Below are 26,793 nucleotides of genomic sequence, written 5' to 3' on the forward strand. Positions count from 1 at the left end.
AGTGAGAGAGAGCTTTTTTAATGGGCTAGATTTAGTGTTAGGATATAGGTTAACAATAGGTTTATGGTTGGTGTGAAGGGTAAGGTTAGGGTTGAAATGCAGACTCTGTAGGAATTATTGATAGTTTTGTTCCAATAATCCATGAATTGTTAATTGATTTTTTTTTGTTGTTTAAGGATTCCTTATAAAGGTATGTCTTCATACACTATTTTTCATTCAAAAATAGATTCATATGAATAGGGATTTAAGGGAGATTCAGTAGATTCTTGGGAACCCAAGGGAAATTTGAGGAATGCATGTTATGGAGAAGTATATTTTCAAGTCCCCACACAGTTATATAGAGTAAGGTGAAATTAGAAGAAGAGTGGCATGTCTCTAAAGAACCTGTTGAAAATAAGCTTACCACTCTTTTATTAAAATGTTATTAACAATAAAATGTGCAAAAACGAGATGCAGTACGACTGCATGAGGGTGCATAGTATGAGAAAGTACAGTTACAACCCCCTGATACAATTTATCCAAGGCAATTCCCACCCAACGTTTCAAAATAAGTCATAGGAAATGGTAGCCAACCCGATTGTGTTGTAAGTTTTTTTAAATGTGTAGGAAATCCAAATTTCTGCTTGGTCACCGCAGATTTCTGAGCTCTTGCTGGAGCCTATATTTTTACTGGTTTAAGAACTCTGCACTTTACTCCTGCTAACCAGTATTAAAGGGCCTGTGCTCCCACATTGAAGATGGTTGGATTGGCATATTCCCAATTGGTATACTTAACTAATCTGCAAGTTCCTATTATATGGTACAAGATAAAGCCAGGGCTGCGAAGTTAAATACTACCAGTGGACTGCAGCACCTATTATGCTATTCATTACAGTGGCAGTGCAAACATTCCTTGAGGCCTACCCTGTGTAGCTGGACTGTAGCAGTATAAAAATTTCAATTCGACCTGTCAAAATAAACCTTTTGACAGGTCAAAAGCTCCCTTTTAAATATTAATAGGTCACCTGTATGTAGGCCTAGTAGTCCACAAGGCAGGGCCCACTGTATTTAAAAGTAGGACATACAGACATTTAAAATGCCCTTATAGTAATTAGCAAACAAAATGTATTTTCACTGTAGTAGGACAGCTGACTCACAGAGATACTGTATATCAGGAATTGGACTAGCTAGAAAAATAATGAATCTACTATTTCTAAAAGTTAATAAAAATTCAATTCAATGGGAAGTCAGATTTTTAATAGATATTAAGGAAAAGTAACTTCCTTTCAGAAAAAGTTACTTTTTCTCTGCCTGAAGTTCCTGGAGGCTAATATGTATTTGCTTTCCAACTTTTTCCAGTCAGGGATTAGAATTTTAATAGGTGTGACAAAAGGTGTGACAATACTCCCAAGAGCTACCCAATAGGTCACTGTGATGGACAGGTCGACCTGAATGGGCAGGGATGGCTCCTCTGAAGCTCACAGAATATGCCGAGTGGGGGCTCTGAGCATCCTTTTTGACCTTTCAGTGTTAATTCCTGCTTGAATGTCAAATCCGGTTTAACAGGTCTACTGGGTTTAAATATAACACTTGAGGCTGTTTGACAGGTCTCCTGGGTTTAAATATAACACGTGGGCACACTTGAAAGGAAGAAAACAGGATACCAAGGCAATTCTTGATTTTCCATGATATGGTTGTTGGAAGACCCGGCTTTTGTTTTACCAGACGTCTGTCTCTGGGTTTATTGGGGTGTACAGTGACTGCCTAAAAACTGGATTTGAGTGTTGGATATGAGAGAATACTAGGATTACCATAGAATAGTCTCCAAATACGCACACCCCCAATTCTCAGAGACTAAGTTGAATGTGGTCAAAGAAAATCTTAAAAATGCCCAAAGTGGGTAGGTTTGCCCCAGAACTTTTACCCTATTAGTTAAGGCGTGCCCAGGAGTCATTCCCATCCACTAGTTCGTGCAAGCTGTAAGTGTGGCACCTCCAGGCACCTACTTCAGAACACAGCTGGTCCTCAGGAAGAATATCCCTGCAGGTCTAGACCTGCTCCCTCTTGAACCCAGGACAAACAAGCAGACTTCAAGAGTCACAAGGCTGACCTCCTGTTAAAGCTACAGGGATACAGCAAGCTACAAGAGCCCTTTCCTACAACTGACCAGTTGCCAACTGGACCTGGACTGGACACTGCTGTTGTCCATTCCTCAACATCCTCGCTCTATGTGCCTCTTCTGAGTCCTGGGACTTAAAGGACCAAGTCAGAAGATAACATTTTTGACCAGGTATACTTGACCTCCACTCAATTGAGGTCAGCCTCAGATTGCACCCAGGTCCCAGTCTACCGCGACCATTTAGTATCTTAGGCAATTTGTGTTTCTCGACACTATTCTTACTTAAAACCTTAACAATTCATACATCCTGTTCCCCTTATTGAATTGTTGTCACTTTGCTTATTAAAGTTTACTCTGTTTTTCCAATACGGTTTCGGTTTCTTAATGATTTGCATGTTTACTTTATTACTGTTTCGGTAATGCATTGCCCTAAGTTAAGCCTGTCTGCCCTGTGCTATAGCTATCATGGTGTTGAGCTCAGCTTAATCTAGTGACTTTGATGGCTCACACTGAAAGGGGTTGTGACTAATCCTTACGGTGAGTAGCCACCCACCCCAGTAAATATTATAATTTCTTAAAAAATATTTGGGGATCTTGGTTAAATGAGACTTGGAGTAGGCTTTACGTAATGTAAACTTTGTGTATTAACCTTTTTTGATAACATTTGCTGTGCTCAAAATTATTTTTGTTAACAGTTAGTGAAGTGACATTGATGTCTTTTATTTTGCAGCACTATTTTGAGCCCATATATTTTTATATTTGCACTCTTTTTGGACTTCAGGCGCTCTATGTGATTGCTCTCTATATAACCAGCTGGCTCCTTAGTGGCACATGCTTATCTGGGTTCCTAGCAGCTTGTTGGTATATTGTGAACAGGTGAGTCCTTGCTTCATCCACACATTCTTAAATCAGTTGTATCTAGTTTCCCTTTATTGCCTGAAAATGTCTGCCAGTGTTTGTTAATTCACATAACCAGTGCGGAATGTCAGTCTTTCTCTGTTAACAGGAGCCGAGTTACTTTATATAATTGGATTTCTGTGAAAGGGGTCAGCGATGCTAGTGACCATCACAAAGACTTCAGAATGCTTGCTCAAAGTGTATCTTCTGAACATATGCTATTATAAGTGCGTGTTCTGTGTCCATAAATGTTCTAGCAATGAAAGTTGACATAATTAGCTGCATAATTGTAGTCACAAGCATACATTTGAGCGCTCCTACAACATTTTCACCTCTTTAGCAACAATTAAATCTTCTCAGTGGTAGACTGGGACTTTTACTGAATCAATTAAACATTTACAAATATTTAAATTGAGTACATTTGCAGAATTGATATCCATTGCACATTAGTAATATCTTTAAATATAACATTACTGATTATGCTGATTTAATCAGATCAATTTTAAATATTTATGATTTTATTGACTCTCTTCAGCAATGGATTCTTTTATAACCTGCACATCTTTCCCACCATCTGGCTGGAAGTCAAAACCATCCGAAATGATTTAACTTTTTCAAACCAAGCATACTTTTTTCAATCTTCCATGTTAAAATTTTGTTTAAATGCAAATGTGTAGAAAAAATTATTGGAATGCTAGAAGTCAAATAGAGTGTCTTTCTTTTTAAGACTTTGTTCAGAAATAGTGGTGCTTTCTCCAACACAGTGATCATCCCCAAGCAGGCCTTTTACCTCCATTCTTTAACCCCACTTGGCAGACAAGGACCCAAGAAAATATTTGTGTTCTTCACCATATGTCTATCTTTCCAAGGCATCCCTATTTCCCGTAAGAGGGTTTTAAAGCATCTTTTTTGTTTCTCTTAAATTTTTTCAGGAAATGCTTCTCTTTTTTCGGCCAAGTGTGCACTTCTAGGCAATGCAGCCAGTGCGCGATGGCAAGCATGGGCACTCATGGCATCTCTGTTGTGACCCCCGTAAGCCACATAGGGGCTGCTGTGAAGATAAGCCCCTTTTAGCAGCGCTGTGATGAGAAGTCGGCTGTCTCTCCATGCAGTGTTGTGACCCCAATGGGCCATCACTTTGTGCATCCGCAGTGCACTTTGTCTTCCTCCAGGCACTCGGCACAGGCTCCTCTGGTCTCAGCAAGTAGGCAGACACTGGTGCTTCTGTGTGTCTGTGTGTGTTTCCCACCCAGCTCTCAGGAATTCAGGCAATCCAAAAATCTGTCTGAGATAGCTTCACATCCACATGCCTTCATCAAGACCCTAGACTTCCAATGTCAAACCCACAAGCTTTCTTGTACTGTACCACTCACGGGCACAGCTCATTGCTATATGCCAACACACTGTAGGACAAGGGTGAGTTAAGCACACAGTAGTGGAACTTTACATGGGATAGTGATAATCTTTAGCTGCTGCATTTCAGGCTTTTAACCTTATTAACTTTTCCTATGATTTATTTGATAGTGTTTTTACATCACTGTAGTAATTGTTTAGCATGGGGGCGAGGCCAAGAGTGTTAAGATGGCCAACGCACTCCGAGAGTGCTCCGGACCCATCCGTCATCCACTCAGCACTAGCTCTTTGTCAAGACGCCTGAATTCTGTCTAATTAACACCACTGTGCTTCCACGAGACACAAGTGGACCCAATCCACAGGGATGCCATAAGACTTGAGCGGTCGTCTGGGAGGCCCGGTCTCAAGATGGCAGCGCCCATACTGCGGTGATCCCCACTGCGAGTGCGGCTGACTGAGTGGCAAGGGAGACCTGTTATCTGACCGGATTCCCCTCTGCCTGTCCGCAGTGCTGAACCACAATCTGTGGCAGCCTGATCCGGAAGCTGGAGGTGGCTGAGCAGCGGCTGGTGGCTGATAGAGGAGAAAGAGGCGGTGATGTGAAGTGACGCCGGATGGCTGGCGGCACCGGATAAAGTTGGGCCGGGAGGCCAAACTGTTATGTAGACGCTGACAGGACCTGCACTGTGTTGATTGACGTGGCCCGGGAGAGGGCAGGGCCGGCGGGGAGTCCCTACTAGTATGGTGATTAGCTGTAAGGCCAACTGCTGGGGACTGCGGTCCACCGTGGGGAGTGCAGGGAGGTGGACGGCCCGACCCACGGGCCCAAGAACAAGTGAGTGTGGAGGCCAAGGTCAACTGCCCCCGAGATACTGAACAGTCTGACATCACAGTAGGTAGGTAGGTGAAGAGTAAGGGGGGGCGGCTGGAACATACATACCCCGGGGCCTAGACTGTACCTTTGATCCACCGAGCAAGCACAGGCACCAGGGTGGTTGAAGATGCTTTCCCCCCCACCCCTGTGGACTATTCAGCACCGGCGCCAAGTAACCCACGAAGCGCCTGACGTCCTCGGGTGCCATAAGGCACCACGCCGTTCCCCCCTGCCGTCAGGAGGACAATACATGACACACATATGACGTGGATTCACTCCGTCTAGGTGTGATACTAATAGTGGGAGACACACAAGACCGGGTGGCACCTCAGAGCGACTCATGAGGGCGGTGCCCTAGCTGCCCTCAACACCCGGTCCGAGATCATTGCCCCGCCACTCAATTGTCCTGAGTACATGTATGGTGCCCCAACCAAGAGGCCTGAGGAGGTTGCTCCTGAATTTTCCCACTGGAGGGCATAGAGACCTTTGACCCATGCGGACCTGAAGTAGGCGAGGGAAACCCTAGTGGCCTGACCAGACATCCAGCAAAGGTGCCTAACAGGCTGTGTGACACCTACTGGACGCACGCAGGGGGCCCGGCAGTAAGTATATCTAGAGCAGACTCACAAACGCAACAAAGGCCAGAGATAGGGTAGCCGACCAACGCATCAAAGAAACCATAGGAATCCAGTGTGGGATATACCAGCGAGGGAGATGGCAATAAATCCGTTCCACCAACGAAGCAGCGAAGACGACATCCCGAGGCTGAACGAGCAAAGGACTGGGAGGGCCCTCCCAAGTGAACCCTATCCCATCCTAACCCATCAAAACTCTTCTCTGCAGGGGGGAACTGCAGAGGCGGACAACGGACCAGCATGGGCAAAGACAGACCGGTGAAGCCTCCCCCCCCCTCCCAGACCCCGAAGGAACAATACACCAAGTGTAGCACAGGTGGGAGCAACACCGCCGCACCCAAGCCCCCACTACCCTGGCTATTATCCTTTAAGGAACCCTCACTCCGTGGGAACCAATATTGGGGAGTTACGGATAGATATGGCACTTATCAGGCAAGACTTCCAAAACGCTATAGCCAGGATCTCCGAAGCGCAGTCCCATATATCTATTGTTGAAGATGAGGTCTCATCCATGAAACAGCAGGTCTCAAAGCTCCAATCTCAGACAACTGTGCTCCACAGGCATGCAGAAGATGCGGAAAACCTGCCCTGCCGGAACAACCTCCGGCTAGTGGGTATTACCGAAGGTTCAGAACCAAATCAAGTGTCTGTTTTCATTGAAACCTGGATCAAATCATGGATGTAGTCAGAATGTTTCTCTGCATGGTTCATGGTAGAGAGAGCTCACAGAGCTCTCGCACCTAAGCCGCCCCCGGGAGCCCCCTACAGGCCCATTATAGAGCACATCCTTAACTTCAAGGACAGGGACGCTTTTCTTCAAGAAGTGCGCCTACAACCCTCTTTCTTATCAGGGGTCCAAAGTCATGGTATTCCCTGATTATACTAGAGGTCCAGGCTCAACGGAGATCTTGTATTGCGAGCCCTCAATCTCCCAAATAGACTACTGTTTCCCGCCTCTCACAAGGTTATCCACAACAACAAGAACCACTTCTTCGACTCCCCAGAGGTGGCGTGGACACAGGTCACGGAGGAACATCCCCTCTGCAGAAACACAGCATTATCCTCCTCTTCTACACGAAAGCCTTCAAGGATTGCAACAGACGGACCAGCAAAACCGCAGCATAGGTGTACCTGGTCCCGATGGGGACGCAACACGCAAAGGAGGAAGTCTTTGTCATCCGAGGATATCCGAAGAAGCGCCTCTGGGTCTCCAACAGCAGTGGGATCACACCCTGTCTCACCGGTGCGGGTCCCAACCGGAGAAGCCCACAGGACCAGATCATCAACCCCAGTGATGGAAGGCAGCGGGGACACGGACCTATCAAGCAGCCCAACAATCTGATTTTCCTACACCAAAGCCGCGAGTGTCGCTATACACCAGCCGTGATGTCTAGGGACATTTCCGAACTTCAGACTTAAGTATAAATCCTAACCAGTGGAGGGGTCCACCACTGTGCCCTCAACGTGCAATGTTAGCACTTGTTCTAGTTGATTTTGTTTGGGCAACAGATGCTTCCAGGGACGAAGTATGGGGAGGGGGCTACATTTGGGGGTTCTGTTGTGCTTTTTGGTTCCTGGGCTACTCCCTTTAGATACTTAGAACACATTACACGAAGCACCCTCATCGATCCCAGGACTACATTTCTCCAGAGCACACTGGCTCACCCAGCACATATGCTATACGCACAAAGGACATGGAAACCCTGGCGCTGCAGTTATACCCCCCCAAACACAACACCCATGGCAACTCCTAATCTTGACCTGGAATCCATACGCATCCTCTCGTGGAACTTTAATGGCCTTCTGGACAGGGTGAAACATACCACAGTCTTGAAGTTCTTAAGCTGCTCCACCCCCTCTGCCCTTATGCTACAAGAAACACATTTATTAGACAACCACTGCCCCCGTTTTAGCCCGCCAGGGATTCGACAGGGTATACCACGTAGGCTTCATGCAAGGGTGCCGAGGAGTAACAATCCTGCTCCGCCACTCCTTCCCCTTTGTAGTTACACATGAAATCTGCGATCTGCAGGGGCGGTTTCTGGCTCTCACAAGGACAGTGGTTGGACGAGCGGTCAACGTGGTTACAGCCTACATTTCCCCTGCGGTTTTTCACCTTCCTTGTGTGAATTAGCAACCTTACTGCTGTCGCTTCCACAGAGACTAACCGTGATTGCAGGGGACTTTAATGCAGTCATGAACCCAGAATGTGATGCCACGGCACCCCTTCCCCGCATTGGAGTGCTGATGCCAAGAAATTCGCAGATTGGGCCTCCCAGCTGGGTCTATGCGATGTCTGGGGAATTTGGAACCCACCTATCCCCCTATACACACACACCTCTGCTGCCCATTACACCCAAGCACGCATTGACTACTTATTCCTGCCTACTTTGTACTGCCGATTGGTCACAACCATACATACACTAATTCGAGGAATCTGACCACGCGCCCCTGATTCTGGATCTCGGAGGGCCCTCAGGTGCGCTCCGCCCCATGTGGCGATTGAACACCTGGTTCCTGCAACAACAAAACTGCAAGGATGCTATTGGGCATGCATTAAAAAGATATTTCCAGACTGAAGATGGCTCTGTTAACTCTCCTGGCATGCTTTGGGCGGCTGGCAAGGCGACAATTAGAGGATTTGCTAGGGGACACGTCAAGCGAACATACCAAGTCTGAGATGAACATGTCTCCCAGTTTGAAGCCCACGCAGTCCAACTGGAGGAAGTAGTAGATACAGAGGCTGAGGGTATCACAAGCCGCCAGCTTGAACTGATACGTGAAGGAATTCAGAGTATCTCCTTAGACTCAGCCAGGCAAATGTGGAGGTACCTCACTGCCCTGGTTATATTGATGGGGTGACAAAACAGCAGGGTACTTTACTGGCTTGCGTCCCACCCCTTAGCCAACCGGGTAATTCCTGAAATAGTTGATGCAGAAGGCACTACCCAGCGTGCCTCAGAGGCGATAGCACAGACATTCACTTCTTACTACAACCGTCTCTACTCCGCACCATGGAGACAAAACTCACTGTCGAGCTCCGATTTCCTTAGAGAGGTCCCGCGATTGCCTGAAGCGTAGATGCAAGCACTTGACCAGCCCCTCTTGCGAGAGGAGATAACCCAGGCCATCTCGATGCTAAGTTCCGGCAAGACCCCAGGCCCAGAAGGCTATCCTGCGAAATATTAACAGGCGTTCAGGAAGACCCTCACACCGCATCTCGATGCACTATACTCTTTGCCAATAGAGAAAGGGACGTTTCCACGTGAGAATGATGTCACTACAATTGTGGTCATCCCTAAAACAGACCCTCCCTCCAACCTATGCTCGGACTATCGCCTGATTTCATTAATTAACACCAAAGTCAAATTGTACACCACGATCCTTGCTACTCGTCTAAAGAGGGTCATCACAACCCTGATCGGCCCCCACCAATGTGGGTTTATTCCCCTTCATGGAGCGAGACACTGTCTGAGGCGTCTGGACATGGCGCTGACCTCCCGTCATCACCTGACCCCTTACCTGGCCTTACTGACATCGACATCGAGAAGGCCTTTGACACTTTGGACTCGCGCTACCTGAAGGCTGTGCTGGCCCATGTGGTTTTCGGCCGTATTTCAGAGGCCTCGTAAAGGTATTCTACCCCAAACCTTCAGCTCACGTCTTGACCAACAGAGTCCTTTTGGATGAATTCCATATTGATCGAGGGACGACACAAGGTTGCCCCCTCTACCCCCTACTTTTCGCCCTCCCCATAGAATCATTAGCTTGTCTCATCAAGGGAGGTGATCAGATTCATGGTTGGTGACTGAGCGAGTCCCAAGAGGAACGTATCGCCTTATTCACAAACAATGTGCTTTTATTCATGGCCGAACACGCCCACGCAGGCCCCCGTAGCTTGCACATTCTGACACTCTTTTGAGATGCATCCAGCCAAATCAGTACTGGTCCCTTTGCATCTCTCCCAGGAATAAGTGGATTGGCAAACGTCCATCCCGATCAGACGGCTAAGATTTTGTTATTTGGGGATATGAGTGGCCCTCCACCCAGAACTAACCTGGTCTCTCAATCTCACTCCATTACTAGCAAAGACCAAAGATGATCTTCGGAGGTGGCAGACCCTCCAGTTGAACCCAATAGGGCAAATAGGATTATACAAAATGATGATACTTCCCTGGTTCCTATGTGTGTTGCAGAACATTACACTTCATATCCCGAAACAATAGTTCTTGGCCCTAGACAAGATGGCGACTGCGAACCTGCGGGGAAACTCACGACAGAGAGTGGCGCTATTCCATTGCCAAAAGGCCCCATATGATGGTGGGCTGGGGATGACCAACCTCTTCCTCTGTTACTTAGCCATGCACCTATTGGTGACCCATGCGCCTGTTGGTGATCAACAAATGGTTTTCCGGTGGGTTGTCAGATCCAGCATACCGAGTGGAGCTATCAGCACTTGGATTCTCTGGGATCCAAGCAATGCTGTATGGTACGTCGGACTCCCATCACATACCAGATGTAACCAGATCAGTCTCCTCGTGTGGCGTTCTGCACTTCGACACACCCAGTGGGCAACTAGAGTCACATTGCAGACATCCTTGTGGCAGGGTACGTGGCTGAGGGAAGTAGCGAAGCTGGAAGAATTCCAAAAATGGGACCTCTTCGGCATTTCCTGGGTAGAGGATGCCTGGAGGGGAGAAAACATTCATACATTCCAGGATCTGCAAGGCCTCTACTCCCTCAACAACACACAATTCTACAAATACCTCCAGCTCCGACATGCCATCGCGACACACATACCTAGTGGTGCCACCCCTCTCGAATCCAGCCCTCTAGAGGCCAAACAACTTATGGGCGAAGTGGTTAAGGGTGGGGGTCTCACAGATCTACAAAACACTAGTTAATAACTCCCTCGACACCCTAGATCACTTGAGAGCAAGATGGGAGGGATGGCTCAGACCTATGGCGGAAGAGGATTGTAGGGATGCTCTTATGGCCCCCGAGTGATCACTATCTAAGCCCGCTTGCGACTGATTTAAACCTACTATCTTTATTGTTCATATCAAGTTGCACATGCTGTATGACTGAGTCCGCAGACTTCTATAATATGACTTGGTTCCGTCCTGTTATAGCAAAGTTTTGAGCAAAAGTGGTGGAAGAGCTTGATGGGGTTCTGTGCTGGGAGGTCCCACGTATGCCCCAGGTGCTGCTCCTGGGGATCCTGGAAGGCAACAGGGGCTCATGGGCAGACAAAGCTTTACTGGGCACAGCCACAGTGGTGGCCAAGAGAGACATTCCGGCCAAATGGAAGGACCCGAACCCCCTACCATTTGCCCAATGGCGGAGAGGAGTGGACTGGTGTGCTGCTTAAGAACCACCTGTGTATGAGGCCAGGGGTTGCCCATCCAAACATAAGCGGGTGTGGGGTAAATGGCTGTGAATGTGTTGGAATGACTGCGCCTGGGTATGTCGGGAGAGACAGCGTATTAAATATTGCTCCTAAACTGCATAAAGTTCTTGAAACTTGTAAGGGCGGGCAGTCTGGTGAAACAGATGTATCAGATAATATGGGGGGGGTGTCGAGAACACTAAGAGGTCGGGTTTTCTGTTGATTGAAAAAACTAAATTGAGTATATAAAAAAATTGATAAGACGTTCCAGGAGACTATGGAAAATGTTATATCTTCCGCTAAAATACTAGAGATGACACTCAACAGTACGTTCCATTAATCTGCCCAAATGAATGGATAGGACTGCCTTTGACCCACACCATAGTCGATTAATTGATTTTTGTGAGCACTTGACTGATCATTACTATTTCTGTTAGGCACATTTACACTGTTATTACTACTATATTTACATGTTTTTTTGGCTGTAATATTGTGACTCTTCTGAATCATCAAACCCTCGTGCAATACCCCTTGCCGTTTGGCCAGAAGAGAGCACTCCATAAATAGTTTATAGTCTTACTAGTTTACATTTGAGGGGGCAGGAGGGACTAATCATATTTGTAAACAATATGTGAACTCCTGCAGACGTTATTCTTTCTTAACAATGTAATGTAAAAATGAAGAATAAAATGTGATCTTTGTACGGTTATAACCTTCAAAATTCCACATAATATCTAAAGTGGTGAGATCTTGTAGGGTGCCGGTGCAATTACAGTTATAACAGTCACTCTAGCGTTAATAGATGCACCTCTAGCACTTCTCCCTCATACACTTTCACGAGATGGAGGTTCCAATTTGTCCCCAATTGTGTAATTTAGGTTAAAAATAAATTATTTTGAGCTAACACAGATTCACTTGTCGACCATACTTGGAACCCATAGTCCCATTCAAGGTGGTCGTGTCTTTTATGGGTAAGGCAGTGCTTGAACCTGTTAAAAAGCGTTTGCCCTTTGGTCATGGCCTTGCCACTTGAGGTGTCAGTACTTTCCGGACTGCTTATTTGGGGAGCAATTAAATGCATCTTACTTCACTTCTATTATCACCACCAGAATTATGAAAGAGGCCCAAAAAATGTGTACTCTAGTCTCCTTTTTTTAAATGAAAAACTGTAACTTTACTACAATAGGATGTAGACTATAGAGCGGGCGGCGGTCCTGTCACAAGGGCCTTTTGGTCCTGCTGGTGTGCTTGTCTCTGACATGTTTTGAGTGTTGGAGTGTCACTGTCACACATTGTCAGTAAGCTTAACTTCTAGAGAGGTGGAGGACTAGCTTGGAGGTAGGTGCTCTAGCCTAGCTTTCAGAGGTGTTGAATTCTGACTCTAACCTCACATCACTTCCTAAAGTTTGTTCGGTGTCACTTTTCTGCCTTGTCATCTCCAATGAATTATTAGTAATGTATTATGTAGAACATAACACTTTAACGGGGATTAACAAAAGCCTTCATTATACTTTCTGCTGGCCCCAAAGAATGTAGCCCAACTGATATACAATACTTCTCCTGTATCGAGTTGAGGTGAGTTCACCAATCACAGAAACAATAATCCTAGTTCATTGGGAGGATACTTTTTCGTCTCTCAAAGTGCTCCCTTAGAATTGAAAGATCCCCTACCTAACATTAAAACATAGGTGTTTTTAAGTCGAACCTACGCAGTGCGCATGCACTGCATAGGAAAAAGACATTTTGAAATCAACTCGCTTTTCGCCCTAAAAAACGTGCACACTTTGCATTGCTTTCAATGGCAAGGCGTGCACGTTTGGCGATTCCCTTGCGGGAGCGAGCTTGGCACCCTATATTTGTAATTAACTTGCAAACATATGGTGCCCCTGCTCGTTCCCGCAAGGGAAAAGCTCTGCGAGTCTTTGAAACTGAGCGTGGCGCCCCTTCACGGGCACCGCTCTCGGTTTATTGATATATTTCTTAACTTCAGCACTGAGCGCAGCGCCCACTTCAAGGACACCGCGCTCAGTGTTGAAGTTAAGAAATATATAAAGAAACCGAGCGCGGTGTCCAGGAAGCGGTGCCGCGCTCAGTTTTAAACGTAAGCATTTGCAATGCAGTCGGACCCGATTACATTGCAAATGCTTGTTTATTGTGGCGATTGTCCGTCAAATTATATAAACATTCAGAAAATACTAAATTAACACTTTGTGATTTGCAAACATCAGGAAAATGTCAATTGTTAACCGCAATTCATTCTCTATCTTAAGAATCAAGCTATAGACGGCTTGAGGCCTACCTTGTGAGCACTTGTGTGATCAGTGCACGACCGTGTAATTTCACGGCTAGTTAGCTTCTGTGCCTTTGACTTTACGTTTTGATCTCGGTGACGTGGCAGAGTAGTTAGTTCCACAGCCTGTGCAGATCTGTCAGCGCAGAAGCTGCCTCTCTAATCCCGTCAAGGCCTCCTCACAGGCTCGTTGTACTACTGCGACCCCTCTTGCTGAACGTGGATGGGTCTCTTTAACCCTTCGCAGGGCTTTCCCCCAAGTGCAATCCTGCTTCCTTGGCTTTGTTGGGGCACTGAACCCTGCCGGGAGGCAAGCATTTGAATTGCCATTCTTTAGCAGTCGCCCTGTTGAAAAGCAGGAGTTTGGTCAAGGCAAGTTTCTGTTATAATTCAACAGATCTGCCTTGTGTGTGATGCTTTGTGAGCTTGCAGGGATGTTCGCGAGCATTTTGTTCCTAGAGCACCCGGCTCGCCCTCAGTAGATTTTGGTGCTGCCTGAAGGCTGCTCCCTTCCCCTGCTTCATGGTAGTGCCACGCTTGCCGGTAGAGAGGACGCGTGCACGGGGAGGATTGTTGCGCATAGTGTGCTTAGAAAACAGTGCACCTGAAGATGTTAACCAGCACTACCAAATCTACTGGTCTCGGGAAGCTGGGAGGTAAAAAGTGCCATATTTGCATGGAAGGAAGGATGACTTCTTTAGTGATTCTTGAGCAGAGTCCGGATGAATGCGGAGGAGGCGAGTTAGTCGCAATCATGAGCGAGGTGCGACTGAGTAAAGTTTCAAGGCGCTCTTCAGTATTCAGAGACAACCTGCAGTCGAGCTCCCTTCCTGGGTACGGTCCGCAGAGCCTCGCAGGGGCACAACAAGCTCCCTCTTTAATCGTGTTATTATAGAGCAGATCATTTCCAGCCGTCTGCATTGGAGTCTTTATTAAGGGTACAGGATGGGGTGCATAAGTGGGGTTCCTGGAGCCGATAAGACTTGACACATGGTGTAACTGGAGTAATGCTGGGAGCATGTCACGGCGCCTACACAACGAATAAGGGATATGAGGCCTCCCCACTAGTCTAGCTGCACACCATGGCAGTGCCTGTGGAGGTGAATGTCTGGGATGGAGACACCAATGCTACCGTGGGGTGGTACTGGAGGAGGTGGTAGTGCGTAGCCCTGGACGTCATGTCCTGTCTTTCCTCCTTAAACCTGGAGCTCAGTAGTCTTTCCGCAAGATGTATAGTTCACCCTTTCCCCATCTTATTTTTCTTTGAGAAGTCACAATAGAGAGGATGTCTGCAGCCACCAAAACCAGCAGGTTTGCCTTGAGATTTAAGCCTACATTAACACAAATTGCACAGGTACAGAATGGAAGGCTACAGTGCTGTCTGCTGTAATGCAGTGTAGGTGCAGGAAAGGCACTATTGCTCTCCTCCCAATGCACATGTCTATGGGTGGGCACTGGTTGATTAGTGCGTAGATCAGTTTATATACATATTTAGAATTTGTCGGTTGAAATACAGAGTGTAGTTAGATGGCAGAGTGAGTGTAGTGAGAATGTCAGTAGTTGGATAATTCAGAGTGAGTCTATGATGGTGTGTAATGTGATGATGGGGGCATGTGTGGATGCCTCGATTTTACTTATTTCGCAAAAATGCTTCACATATATGGCACTTATGTATTCACTCCCTCGTTTATTGACTTGGGCTTCCCTAACAGCCCAAGATGCATTCGACCCAAGACCAGCCTCTGTTAAGTATCAATCGATTAAATCTTGCCCACAGACTTTTACCCCCAAGAAATCAATGAGTTGGAGCAGATGGGCTACTGCACCATTAATCCCCCAAGCATCCTAACACACGAGCGCTGTTCTTTGCTGACCTAAGAGTGCGGTGGCCTCACACGAGCAGCTAGTCCGATTGCCTAGGGTAAAATTGTGAATTTGTAAAACATAGTGGAGACCACTTCTGGTTAGACACTTGCTAGGACTAAGCCTATTGCACCCTGGGGAAAATTCCTTTACTCACCTTGACTTCTCTTCCCTCCCTGAAACCTGAGATCACAGGGAAATGCGTTGAACTGCACAAGTCCCTTTTCAGCTATAGGTGAGGCTGCATGAGAGAACTATGAAAAGGAGGTGGATCTGCACACCTAAATGTAATCAGTGTATTCAAAATTGTAACTAGAAGTTATCAAAGTGTGTGCGTGCGAAGCACGGGGAAGGGGTACCACCGTCCCTAAGTATAATGTATGAAAGGAGTACTTGAAAGCAAGGACTATGCGACGCACAGCTATCTGGCAAACATGCCTCAAAAATTATAAGTACATCATTTAAACCAACATTAATTGATATTAAACACATTCGTTGTACACATTTATTTGAAGTATTTCACATAAGTATTCTAAAGCAAGGTATAAATTCATTCATTGATATTCAGAATCCAACTCTGTGATTCATAAAAGTAAAAAGATATTAATCAAAACAACCCAATGCATTTCGGGTTCTACTGAACCCTTTTTCAAGGGTTAATTTAAAGCTTTTTCGTTCTGATTCTCCGGGCTGGTTCAGATGCCGAATCTACAACAAAAGTACACAATATAGACATTTTAGAAATATTACATGCGTGTCACGTATTGAATAATATATACAACTATAACCTTAGGGTTTGCATTCTCCTGTAGTACCACAGTCTCCGTGAAAGCTAAAGAAAAAATCAAAGAGTCCAAGGAACCCAAGAAAGGTTTTTTGTGAATCCATACATGCCGTGGTTGGAACATACAGTGCAAATGAAAAGAGCAAGGGCCTAACCCATCGTGAGTAATTCTAATCCAATAGTGTTCTAGAAAGTCCACTTTTTATGTTTACTTCCGGGTCGGATTAGGTTAAGAACAGGATAGACCCGTCTGGTCGCATGCAGTTCGTTAATCTGGACGCTGAGACTTGATTACTGGTTGGAAACTCTGGCCCGAAGGTAGGGGACGTCACAAGATGTTTTACATGGTAGTGTGAGGCATATTGCTTAATACGAACAGTTTCTGATAGTAATATTATTTCGCTTAGGGTATTTGCGCGGAGGAGCGAGAGTATCTTGAACTAACACAGACAAACTGGATGGGGCTCTTATTGTGCTGTCATCGGTAAGAAAGGTTTTTCTTAGGTCGAATTCATGATTCAAGTTTAATTGTAATAGTTGTTACATTGGATATTTTGTAATTTTTGTACAGTTGGTGACTCACGAAGTTTACTCGAGTACCCGGCAACTCATCAGCTGGTATTTGGCTTTTACTGAGACGGTAGGCGCATTACCTCCCATCTTTTACTTTAAGAACTGAGGTGCATTACATATGGATTTACAATTAGGATAATTGTATTACTTACAGGATCGTGTTATTCTTGAACGGACTACCTTTTTTTCACCGAGCTAATGCAGCAGAGGTATTAAGGTACTCATCAGCTTGGCATATAACATTTGATTTTTTGAGCACAGCAATGGCTTTTTATTTTTTATAGTGTGGTTCACATTGAACTTTCTAGAACACTATTGGATTAGAATTACTCACGATGGGTTAGGCCCTTGCTCTTTTCATTTGCACTATATGTTCCAACCACGGCATGTATGGATTCACAAAAAACCTTTCTTGGGTTCCTTGGACTCTTTGATTTTTTCTTTAGCTTTCACGGAGACTGTGGTACTACAGGAGAATGCAAACCCTAAGGTTATAGTTGTATATATTATTCAATACGTGACACGCATGTAATATTTCTAAAATGTCTATATTGTGTACTTTTGTTGTAGATTCGGCATCTGAACCAGCCCGGAGAATCAGAACGAAAAAGCTTTAAATTAACCCTTGAAAAAGGGTTCAGTAGAACCCGAAATGCATTGGGTTGTTTTGATTTGATTAATATCTTTTTACTTTTATGAATCACAGAGTTGGATTCTGAATATCAATGAATGAATTTATACCTTGCTTTAGAATACTTATGTGAAATACTTCAAATAAATGTGTACAACGAATGTGTTTAATATCAATTAATGTTGGTTTAAATGATGTACTTATAATTTTTGAGGCATGTTTGCCAGATAGCTGTGCGTCGCATAGTCCTTGCTTTCAAGTACTCCTTTCATGCATGAGAGAACTGACAGAATTTAGAGAGGGAGGTGGCAGTTTGGAGACTAATGAACATTCTCCCGCCTCGCGAGTGCACTCTCTGGCTTGATCTAATGTCCCTCCATCAGAGCCTGGATTCTATTCCATTCTTACATTATTCCCTCCTGCATCCCACCATCTCCTATGCTGCTTCACCCCTCCCTACCTTACCTCTAAGTGCCAATGCAATAACTCCCACAAAAATATTGTCCATTCAGTTAATAATTGCTGTGGCATCTCCATCCTCGTTCTCCATATCTTGTCCCCTTCCTGTCTCCTGGTTCCGCTTTTTCATACCTGCTGTGCTCCTTTAATGATTTAAGGAAACCTTTAAGTGGCATAAAGCACTTTCTAAATGTGAGGTTAACTGATTGAGTAGAAAAGATGGTTTAGTGAGCTTAATGCCCACCATGGACAGTGCGGTGATCTAAAGGTCACAAGCTTGAGTTTCCTCAAGGTTACATCTTGATCGCTGAGAGGCCCTTCTGGGTTAAATGGATCTTTTCTGCCCGGGAATTGAGGCCTGCAAGCTGGAAAGGAAAGTCGGCTGTGCTGATCAGACGCACAGGCAGAATGTATGTGTGCTCCAGTGTATATGACTGAAGCAGACACACCGAACTGTGGCGCAGTCCCAACAATTCACATCGGTTGGTGTGGACCTGGTTCTGACTCATGAATAGCTAGATGCTGGATCGGGAATCTGGCAGATCCGACTCTAATTCAACTCTCCCTGCTTTGGCCCCACTGGCGCCCAGAGAAGACTCAGGCCCAGCAGTTGACAGACCAGAAGCAGTTCGCACCATATACGAGTGGTGTTATGGCTGCCTGCTGTCCATCAAGGCCTCCAGCTTCAAGCAGTAGGTTCCTTGAAATCACCAAGCACTCTTGCTGCCTCGTCTAAAATTGTGTGTGACAGATTAAGCAGCAGATGTGACGAAACACTTAAAAGGACCCAAAGGCGAGACCTATTGGCTATGCCAATGCTTGTTATATACTGTTACACTAAGTGTAGGTGATTTTTTGCTTTCAAAACTGATTACAAGATGTGAATGAAGTTATGCGAAAGTAGTTTATGGGCTTAGCAGGAAATGTGCAAGAATTTATGTGAATAGTGCGGGTTTTCCAGGTTTCCAAAATCTTTGCACATCATTGCTAAATGAAGAATTAAAGCAATGGTAAATTGTAACAGTATTAACATTTACATATACATGCCAATTATGCCAGAATTTGACAACGTGATCCAATAAAGACTTTCACAGCGCTGATATTAGTTCAGAGTCTGACAAATTAGTGACTGAAAACCATATCTTTTTATAACAGGCATCCAAGGTCATAGCTCCTAATGATTGGAAATACATGACCAGGGGGAAGGATAGAGTAGTTGCAGCAGCCCCGCATCTCCAGCTAATGGAGGGCAATAGTCAAAACCGTGAAAGGCTCTACAACTCATTCCCACCACACCCAAAGCAACATGGTAGTAGGTGGGTTGCAAAATATTCTTGTTTAAATGAAATATTTATTTTCTTCTGCTAGAATAATTTGCTCATACTTAGTTAAGAGACTGTTTGTAAGATGCTGGGTACTTGCACGAGTCAGAAATGTTTCAACTGAATGGGGAACCAGCAGAATAAGTGCGCATCCCATCATAATTCCCTCTTTTTGTACAATTGCCAAAAAAAGTAGCTGCAATACATCCTGGAAGCGCGGCTGCCACTGCATCAATTGTAGCAGACAAACATGCAATAGGCAACATCGCCCCCTGCTTTCACAGGCACCTTTCTTATTCATAACAAAATTAATTAAAATCGTACTCGTGATTTGCCGTTCCTAGAATGGGGGTGCTACACAAACTTAGTCTCAGATGCAGGAGGGCTTGCCTGCATTCATTGTCCCAAGGCATTGGGCCCCTCACATCACTGTAAATCAGCCTCTGTTAAGGCTTTGCAATCAGGGAAAAGTTTGACATCCACGGACGACAGTAGCCAACCATCCGTAGTAACATCCTTACTTCTCTCTGTGGATTCATTTTTAGAATCGCAGAAATACTTTTTGTGGACACCTTACTTCCTTCTCCATTTGGTGTCCCGAATAAATCAATTCCTCCTGATAAGACTGTAATTTCACAGGAGATAATTTGAGCCCATTTTCAGATGGCTGATTCAACAAGGCGATTGTGTCAAGTTTACAGCCTTTTCTCGTTTTGGTTGTGACCAACATGTTGTCAATGTATTAGACTAGCACTGAGCCACAGGTTAGACTTTCCAGATCCTTCTTCAGGATTTGTTAAAAGGTTGATGAACTTTGAGTACAGCCTTGTATGATCCTAAATCAAACCAGAATTCTATTGTAGAATCTGAACAAAAAAAAGATATTGACTATCATTTTGAAGAGGGATTGAGAAAACTGCTATAAACCACTCGCCTTCCACAGGAATTGAAACAATATTACTGCAGGGTGCAGTACCATGGGACAACGAGGAATTACAATTCATTCATTTTGCGCTGGTCCTGTACTGTCCTCCATTTTCCACTGTGTGTATCTTTATTCTCATGATCGGAGAGTTACATAGGCTCACTATAGTACTTTTAGAATGCCCTGCTCAATTATTTAATCAATACCAGTTGAAACCCCCTCCTGCTTCATGAGTAAGCTTGTATCGAGGAGTACAGGTATACACTGCATTGGGGTTGACAGTGATCTGCATTTTGATCTAGAGCTACGTTGTCCTTTGTAAAAAAAAAAAAAAAAACTGGGAACATTTTAACTCTTGTTATTTTATTTTGAATTTGGAATCTTCATCTTTTGTCGGAATACTGATACCATCCAGTGTACACTAAATTACCCAATTAAGTTTACAGGGAGTCCCAACAAATCAACTGAACTTGTCTCACTGATTATTAATTAATGAGCATTTACTCTTGGACCAATTTTTACAGTGACGTTAGCTGACAACTTATTAGTCAATTGTTTATTTTAAAAGCCTACAACTTGGACTTGTTTTCCTTGGAACGGGGAGCATCTGTATTGTTCATAAATGATACTGCTTGGCCATTCACTTCTATTTTCACAAAATGGCCATTCTAGTTTACTTCTAGTACTGCATCAAGCAGCCTCACTGTGCTGAGCTCGATCCTGTGCGACGTTACCTGCGAATTGTGGGAATTATCATTAAGCGTTGGAGGTTTTTGCTGAAATATGAAACACTCTTGGAAATCCTGCATATTTTTCTTTATAAGCTGTTGCGTGACTGGAATGGAAGGCATATTTCCATTGAACCGCTTTGGATTTTTCATGTTCTGCGCACAAGCCAGAGGGCTCCGGCTGGGGCTGCATAATTGCACTCTGTGCCATTTGATTAATATTCTACGGCATTTGGCGACCTATTTATGACTTTTTTAAAAATCTATTTGGATTCAACTTGGAATCCTGTTTCTAGTAACCATTTTTCCCACAGGTGTGGTTAGAACCATTTCTCTTCCTTGCATTATTAGTGTTCAGATGAGCCGTGTTATCAAGACCTCTACCTCCTCCGCGAGGGCCACCATTTCCACCTTGCACAAATAGTGCACCAGTGCCTTTTGCATTATCACCTTGCACACCAACACAAGTACACAAGTACCAAAACTAGGAACCTGAAAACCACCTTGACCACCCTTTTGTAAAAATTGTGTTTTAGCCACCATCAGTTTCTCCTTCATAGTTTTCTTCTTTGTGTTGCAGCAATCTCTACAATACTTCGCATACGAACAACCTCACTGGGATGTTAAGGAAGGCCCTCACTCACCACCTAGTGATGACATGCTTCATCATCGGGCCCCACCAAAGAGACCGAGTGTCTCTTTGGTGTGCTGCAACGCCAGAATTACTGCGGAGCGGGATGGTGAGGAGAGGGCGTGTTGCGTGCAAACTTAAACTAGTGAGTGATGGAGGATTAAAAAACGTCAGTAGTGTATCAAAGACCCACATCAGAGGTCTTAATGATGATATCCCGTGGAATACTGTCATGAAGTGAACTAGATTGGAATCAATGGATGTAAATCAGAAATAAGTATAAATCTGTGAACACTCGAATGTAGAACTCTAACATCAGAGGCTTTGGCGTGAGCAAGCCGCCTCAATGATAACCTTCTCGCCTAGGTTACTAGTGTATTCCAATGTTTTGTGGACATTCCACTCTCACACTGTAACCCTATCATTGATAGCTTTGCCAGGCTCTCATAACCGTCACTGCAACGTCATTATCTGGGCCAGCACAGTAGATCAGCGCTAGTCCTAGCCAGAAACAGACACCCCCCCGAGGTGTCTGGGTCGCTAGGCGACGCGCAACCATGTGACCTGGGAAGCTCCCCTGAGAGCCGCTTCCGTGTTTGTACCGGGCGCCCAGCAACGGCGCACCCGTAACTGCTGGATTTAAACCAATCGATGCTCCGGCTACCAACGCGTCATTTTACAACACCTGCCATGTGACCTGTGACGCTCCTCTGAGAGTCGCTTCTTTGTTTGCACGGAGGCGCCTGGTAACGGTACACTCGTGACCGCCGGTCTAAGCCAATCAATTGCTCCGTCTACCAGCTTGCCATTCTGCAACGCCCACCCGGAAATGATCGGCACTTTACAATTTTGCTCTTAAGAACAGACCTGAGCCCGCGCAGACATCGTCGGGGTCCAGTCTGAGGGCGACTTAGGTGTACCACGGGTGCCGAGCGTCGAGGGCGTAAGTTGTAGCCCCCTGCTGAGAATCGAGCTAAGTACACAATGCGCTCCGTTTTCCAAGGGGCAATACATTAATTCCGTCTTTGTTTTCCTTTACTTTGCCATGTTTTAGGGTGTGCCGAATACGCTTCCACCCCCCTCCTGAGACCCATGGTGTTTATTTATAACACCCAGAAAGTGAGACAATTTTTAACTGATGGCGATCTTTATAGATTTATGTATTGATCGCAACATTGACGATCTTCTATGAAGATTTTCACTTATTTTAACCCTTAGGCACCACTAGTTTGTACCACGAATAGAACACCCCACTTCTCCTAGCTCTTACGAACCCGGGGCTATCAGGTGGTGTTAACCATAGCGCTATTCGACCACAGCTATAATGCCTTCACATTTTGGAGCACTCTTGTAACCACTGAACCTATGACAGTCAGAAACTATTCTAAGTGTCTGTCTTGTTCTATCTGTTTGTCTCTGTCCTTCTTTCTCCTAGGTGCAGAAACGATCAGCAGAAGCCTCCTAAACCAGGAGTAATTAGGGATAAGTCTCTATTCCTAATTTTTTTGCACTTTTTACACTCTTTAATTTAATCTTTTCACATTCACGTCCCTTGGTTAGGGTGGGCCTTAGCGTGTCCATACCGCCGGGGTTTTTTGCACACCCAGTCCTGAAGAATTGCCGGGTAAATTAACACCGTTTCTATGGCAAGAAACATGTCGACAACATTGTAGGAACCCACCACTCAATTAAAAGTGGACTGGTCCCTCACATATTTTTAACTCCATTGTCTTTAGTGATCATTTAATAAAAAAATTTCTTTGATACACTACTGACGTTTTTTAATCCTCCATCACTCACTAGTTTAAGTTTGCACGCAACACGCCCTCTCCTCACCATCCCGCTCCGCAGTAATTCTGGCGTTGCAGCACACCAAAGAGACACTCGGTCTCTTTGGTGGGGCCCGATGATGAAGCATGTCATCACTAGGTGGTGAGTGAGGGCCTTCCTTAACATCCCAGTGAGGTTGTTCTGATGCTCCCGTGATTGGCTCAGTCCTTTCTACATGGACACTCTTCTTTTGTTGATAAAATACTGACCGGGGAACAAGAGTGTCTCTATACTCTCCCTGACTCTCTTTTTGTAACACGTACTTAGCAGCGCACAGCTGTGAGAGCTTGTTTAACAGAGCGCATCCTGTGGCTCTTTTTATTGTTCATTGTCTCTACCCACTTACATCTTGGGTTCACCATGGCAAATTTAGGTTTAACATTTACGGAGTCTGAAATAGCCAGTATTCTATCTGATTCCGATCAGTTCGCAGATCCAGCGATTGCACAGGTTATCGCTCATACATCAGAGTGGGACAAACTCACTGAGATCAAAAGAGACAGGATCCGCACTATCCTGCACGGCACTATATTGAAACAATACCTTCTGAAAAATATGGCACCTCGAGGACTACTGGTCACAAATGCCCCCCGAATCTTTCTGAATGATGCTACATTCAGGAAAGAGTGGGCCATGATCGCGTGGCATTGTACCCGCGACTGGCTTGTTCTGATTATAAAGACCGCCTTGAGACTCTCGGATGCCCTGCAAATTGAAATACAGGAAACCGAGTCTAAGTTCAAAACGACCATAACTGGTTACAAGAAAAAATTGGACGAGATAAATAAAGAGTTGAATGAGTATAAAGAAAACCTGACCCAATCTAAGGTAAACAAATTTCAGAAAGATTTAAAGAAATTTGAATACGAGAAGGTGTATCCATACTCAGCGACAACTTTTACACCATCCTCGAGTAATCAGTCCAATGAAAATCTGTCAGATGACAATACATCTAACAGCAGCGGATCTAGCACGGGGTCCGCGAAACAAGGAAAGAAGAGAGGCAACAGGGGCAATCGTAACAATCGTGGCCAGCATGGCTACTTTAACCAACCGCCGAGATGGCCAGGGCCACCACAAATACCAACAATGGGCCCCCAATTCCCCTTTCACCAACCTCCTTATCCCATGATGGGCTGGAACCCAGGATTCTTTCCACCTCAAAACTTCCAATCCAATCACCGCCAGCCTTTTTTAGGCCAGGGCAGGAGAGGAAGGGGAAAGAGAAGAGGAACAGGCCAACCAATGAACCATGTGTCGTGGGAAACCGACGATGCAGTGAGCAGCCACACCCGCAACAGGGAACAACAACAACAACAACCAGGCACGAGCGGAATTTAAGTCTCATAAACAATCTATCTGATAAAGTGTTAACTCCTATTGAAACCACAGTTCTAGAGAGAGGTCTGGGCTTTGTTCCAACAGCCCGACCTGACAAATTCAAACTTCACTGTGAACTCTCAGCATTTTTTAGGAAGTTAAAACTCAAAGCGTTTTTCGAAGGAAAAGAAGACCCCAACGAAGCACAACGTAAAGGTGATACCGGGTTGAGATTGAACTCCACTTTCAACCCACCGATCCAGGCAGTACCTGCAGCCATCACGGCTTTTGAGCAAGCTGTATTTATGGACCTCGAAACATGCCAAGCCAATCCTACCTACGGCAACTTCAGCACTGAGGAATACCAGGCACTAAGATCCCTTCAAAATGATCCTAAGATCACCATAAAGCCAGCAGACAAGGGGGGTGGTTTGGTAATCCAAAACACCACTGACTATGAGAAGGCGTGTGAAGTCCTCTTAGCAGATAGGAGGAACTATACCCCCTTATCACAAGACCCGACACACGAGCTGAGTGTTCGTATCACCAACCTGGTCAACAGAGCTGAAGAGAATGGTGAGATTTCCAAGAATGAGGCGAGTTTCCTGAGCACGAGTGAGGGTAGGACACCCTACTTTTACACTCTCCCAAAGACACACAAGAATAGGTCACCCCCACCGGGAAGACCGATAGTCTCAGGGATCGGCTCTCTTTTGGAACCTCTCTCGCGATTTTGCGACTACTATTTAAAACCCTTAGTACAGAACACACCTTCCTATCTGAAGGATACCAAGAGTCTACTTCAACTACTTCAAAATATTGATCTCCCACAGAATACAGTCACTCTGGTGACATTAGACATTGAGAGTCTGTACACCTGCATCCCCCAGGACGACACCATCAGGGTCCTAGGAACAGCTTTAGACTCCATTAACTGGGATTATCAAGCCTCAAAAACTTTCATCCTAGACTGTGCCACCTTGGCTCTAAAGGAGAATTTTTTCGCCTACAAGGACAACCTCTATCTACAAACGACTGGAACCTCGATGGGTAGTACCTTTGCTCCCAGCGTGGCGGGGCTGTACGTTGCTGATTTTGAAGCTAAACATATCATGCAGCCCAATAGCCCCTACACGTCTTCAATAAAAATATGGAGACGTTACATCAACGATGTCCTTATCATCTGGACAGGCGATGATGACCAACTACAGGCATTCTTACTTTGGATTAACACACTAGATGTGAATCTGAAGTTTACCTCTGAACTGAGTAAGACAGAAGTGACATTTTTGGATGTAAAGATACAGGTGTGTGGTACCAGGCTCACGACCAAAACTTACCAGAAACCATCAGCTCGGAACAATTTATTACAATTCACCAGCTTCCACCCAAGACCATTAAGAGAAAATCTTCCTTATGGCCAATATCTCAGAATCAGACGCAACTGTTCTGAGCTCCAGGATTTCTACAGTAGCTCTCCCCAGTGAGGCAACTGGGGCTGCGAGCTGCATTGATTCCTGACAAAATTGTGGTGAATTATTGCACCTTTTAAAACGGCGAAAAGCTTTTGTGTACTTTTTTAAAACTTACTCATTTTACTGTTTCTATATTTGGGGGACTTGCCTGCAGTTAAGGGGAATTACTTTGTTAGGCACACTGACACCTCTGACACTGAAAAACTCCGCATTTCGGCATTGCCGCTTTTCTCCAATACCGGCGACGGTGGGCGCCATCTTGAGGGAGGCAGGGAGAGCGCTCTAGTCGCGCTATACTCCCGCTCCCTTTTCTCCCTATATAATGTGTAAACCGGCCAGACGGCGCAGCGGGCTGGCGCAGCGGGCGCGCCGGATGCGCGCCGAAGCCGCGCCTAAGCCAAGCCCGTCTGCGCCCGTCCGCGACCGGATCGCGCAGGGCGCAGGGCACGCTGTCGGTCTAAAACCCGCCATCAGGTATGATAACAATTATTTACTGTCCCTACGCCCTCCACTCGCCTGCCCTCACATTGACCCCCTTTCCAACCCCCTGTTATGTCCTTGCTGTGAATGGACTCCCCTTATACCTACAAATGGCGTCGTCGACACGCACGACTCTCCAAAGACCCGCCTCACCCTTTTTAAGGGAGGTCTGGTGAATGCCAGGTCTTTAGCCCGCCATTGCCAAGATGTGCACGATTTAATATTAAACCAAGAGC

At 45.4% G+C, this 26,793-nt stretch overlaps 1 protein-coding gene across 4 annotated transcripts in view; it reads left to right on the top strand.

The window, feature by feature from the left end:
* Positions 1 to 26,793, top strand: part of DPY19L3 (dpy-19 like C-mannosyltransferase 3) — a 517,935-nt gene that overhangs the window by 219,390 nt on the left and 271,752 nt on the right. For all 4 annotated transcript variants that reach the window (XM_078671604.1, XM_078671603.1, XM_078671605.1 and 1 more), the window contains one exon: positions 2,829 to 2,974. In XM_078671604.1, coding sequence (XP_078527730.1) covers positions 2,829 to 2,974 — 146 coding nt within the window. The remainder of the gene's footprint in view (positions 1 to 2,828; positions 2,975 to 26,793) is intronic.

This window comes from Lissotriton helveticus, chromosome 12, assembly GCF_964261635.1.
Source record: "Lissotriton helveticus chromosome 12, aLisHel1.1, whole genome shotgun sequence".
Taxonomy (NCBI): Eukaryota; Metazoa; Chordata; class Amphibia; order Caudata; family Salamandridae; genus Lissotriton; species Lissotriton helveticus.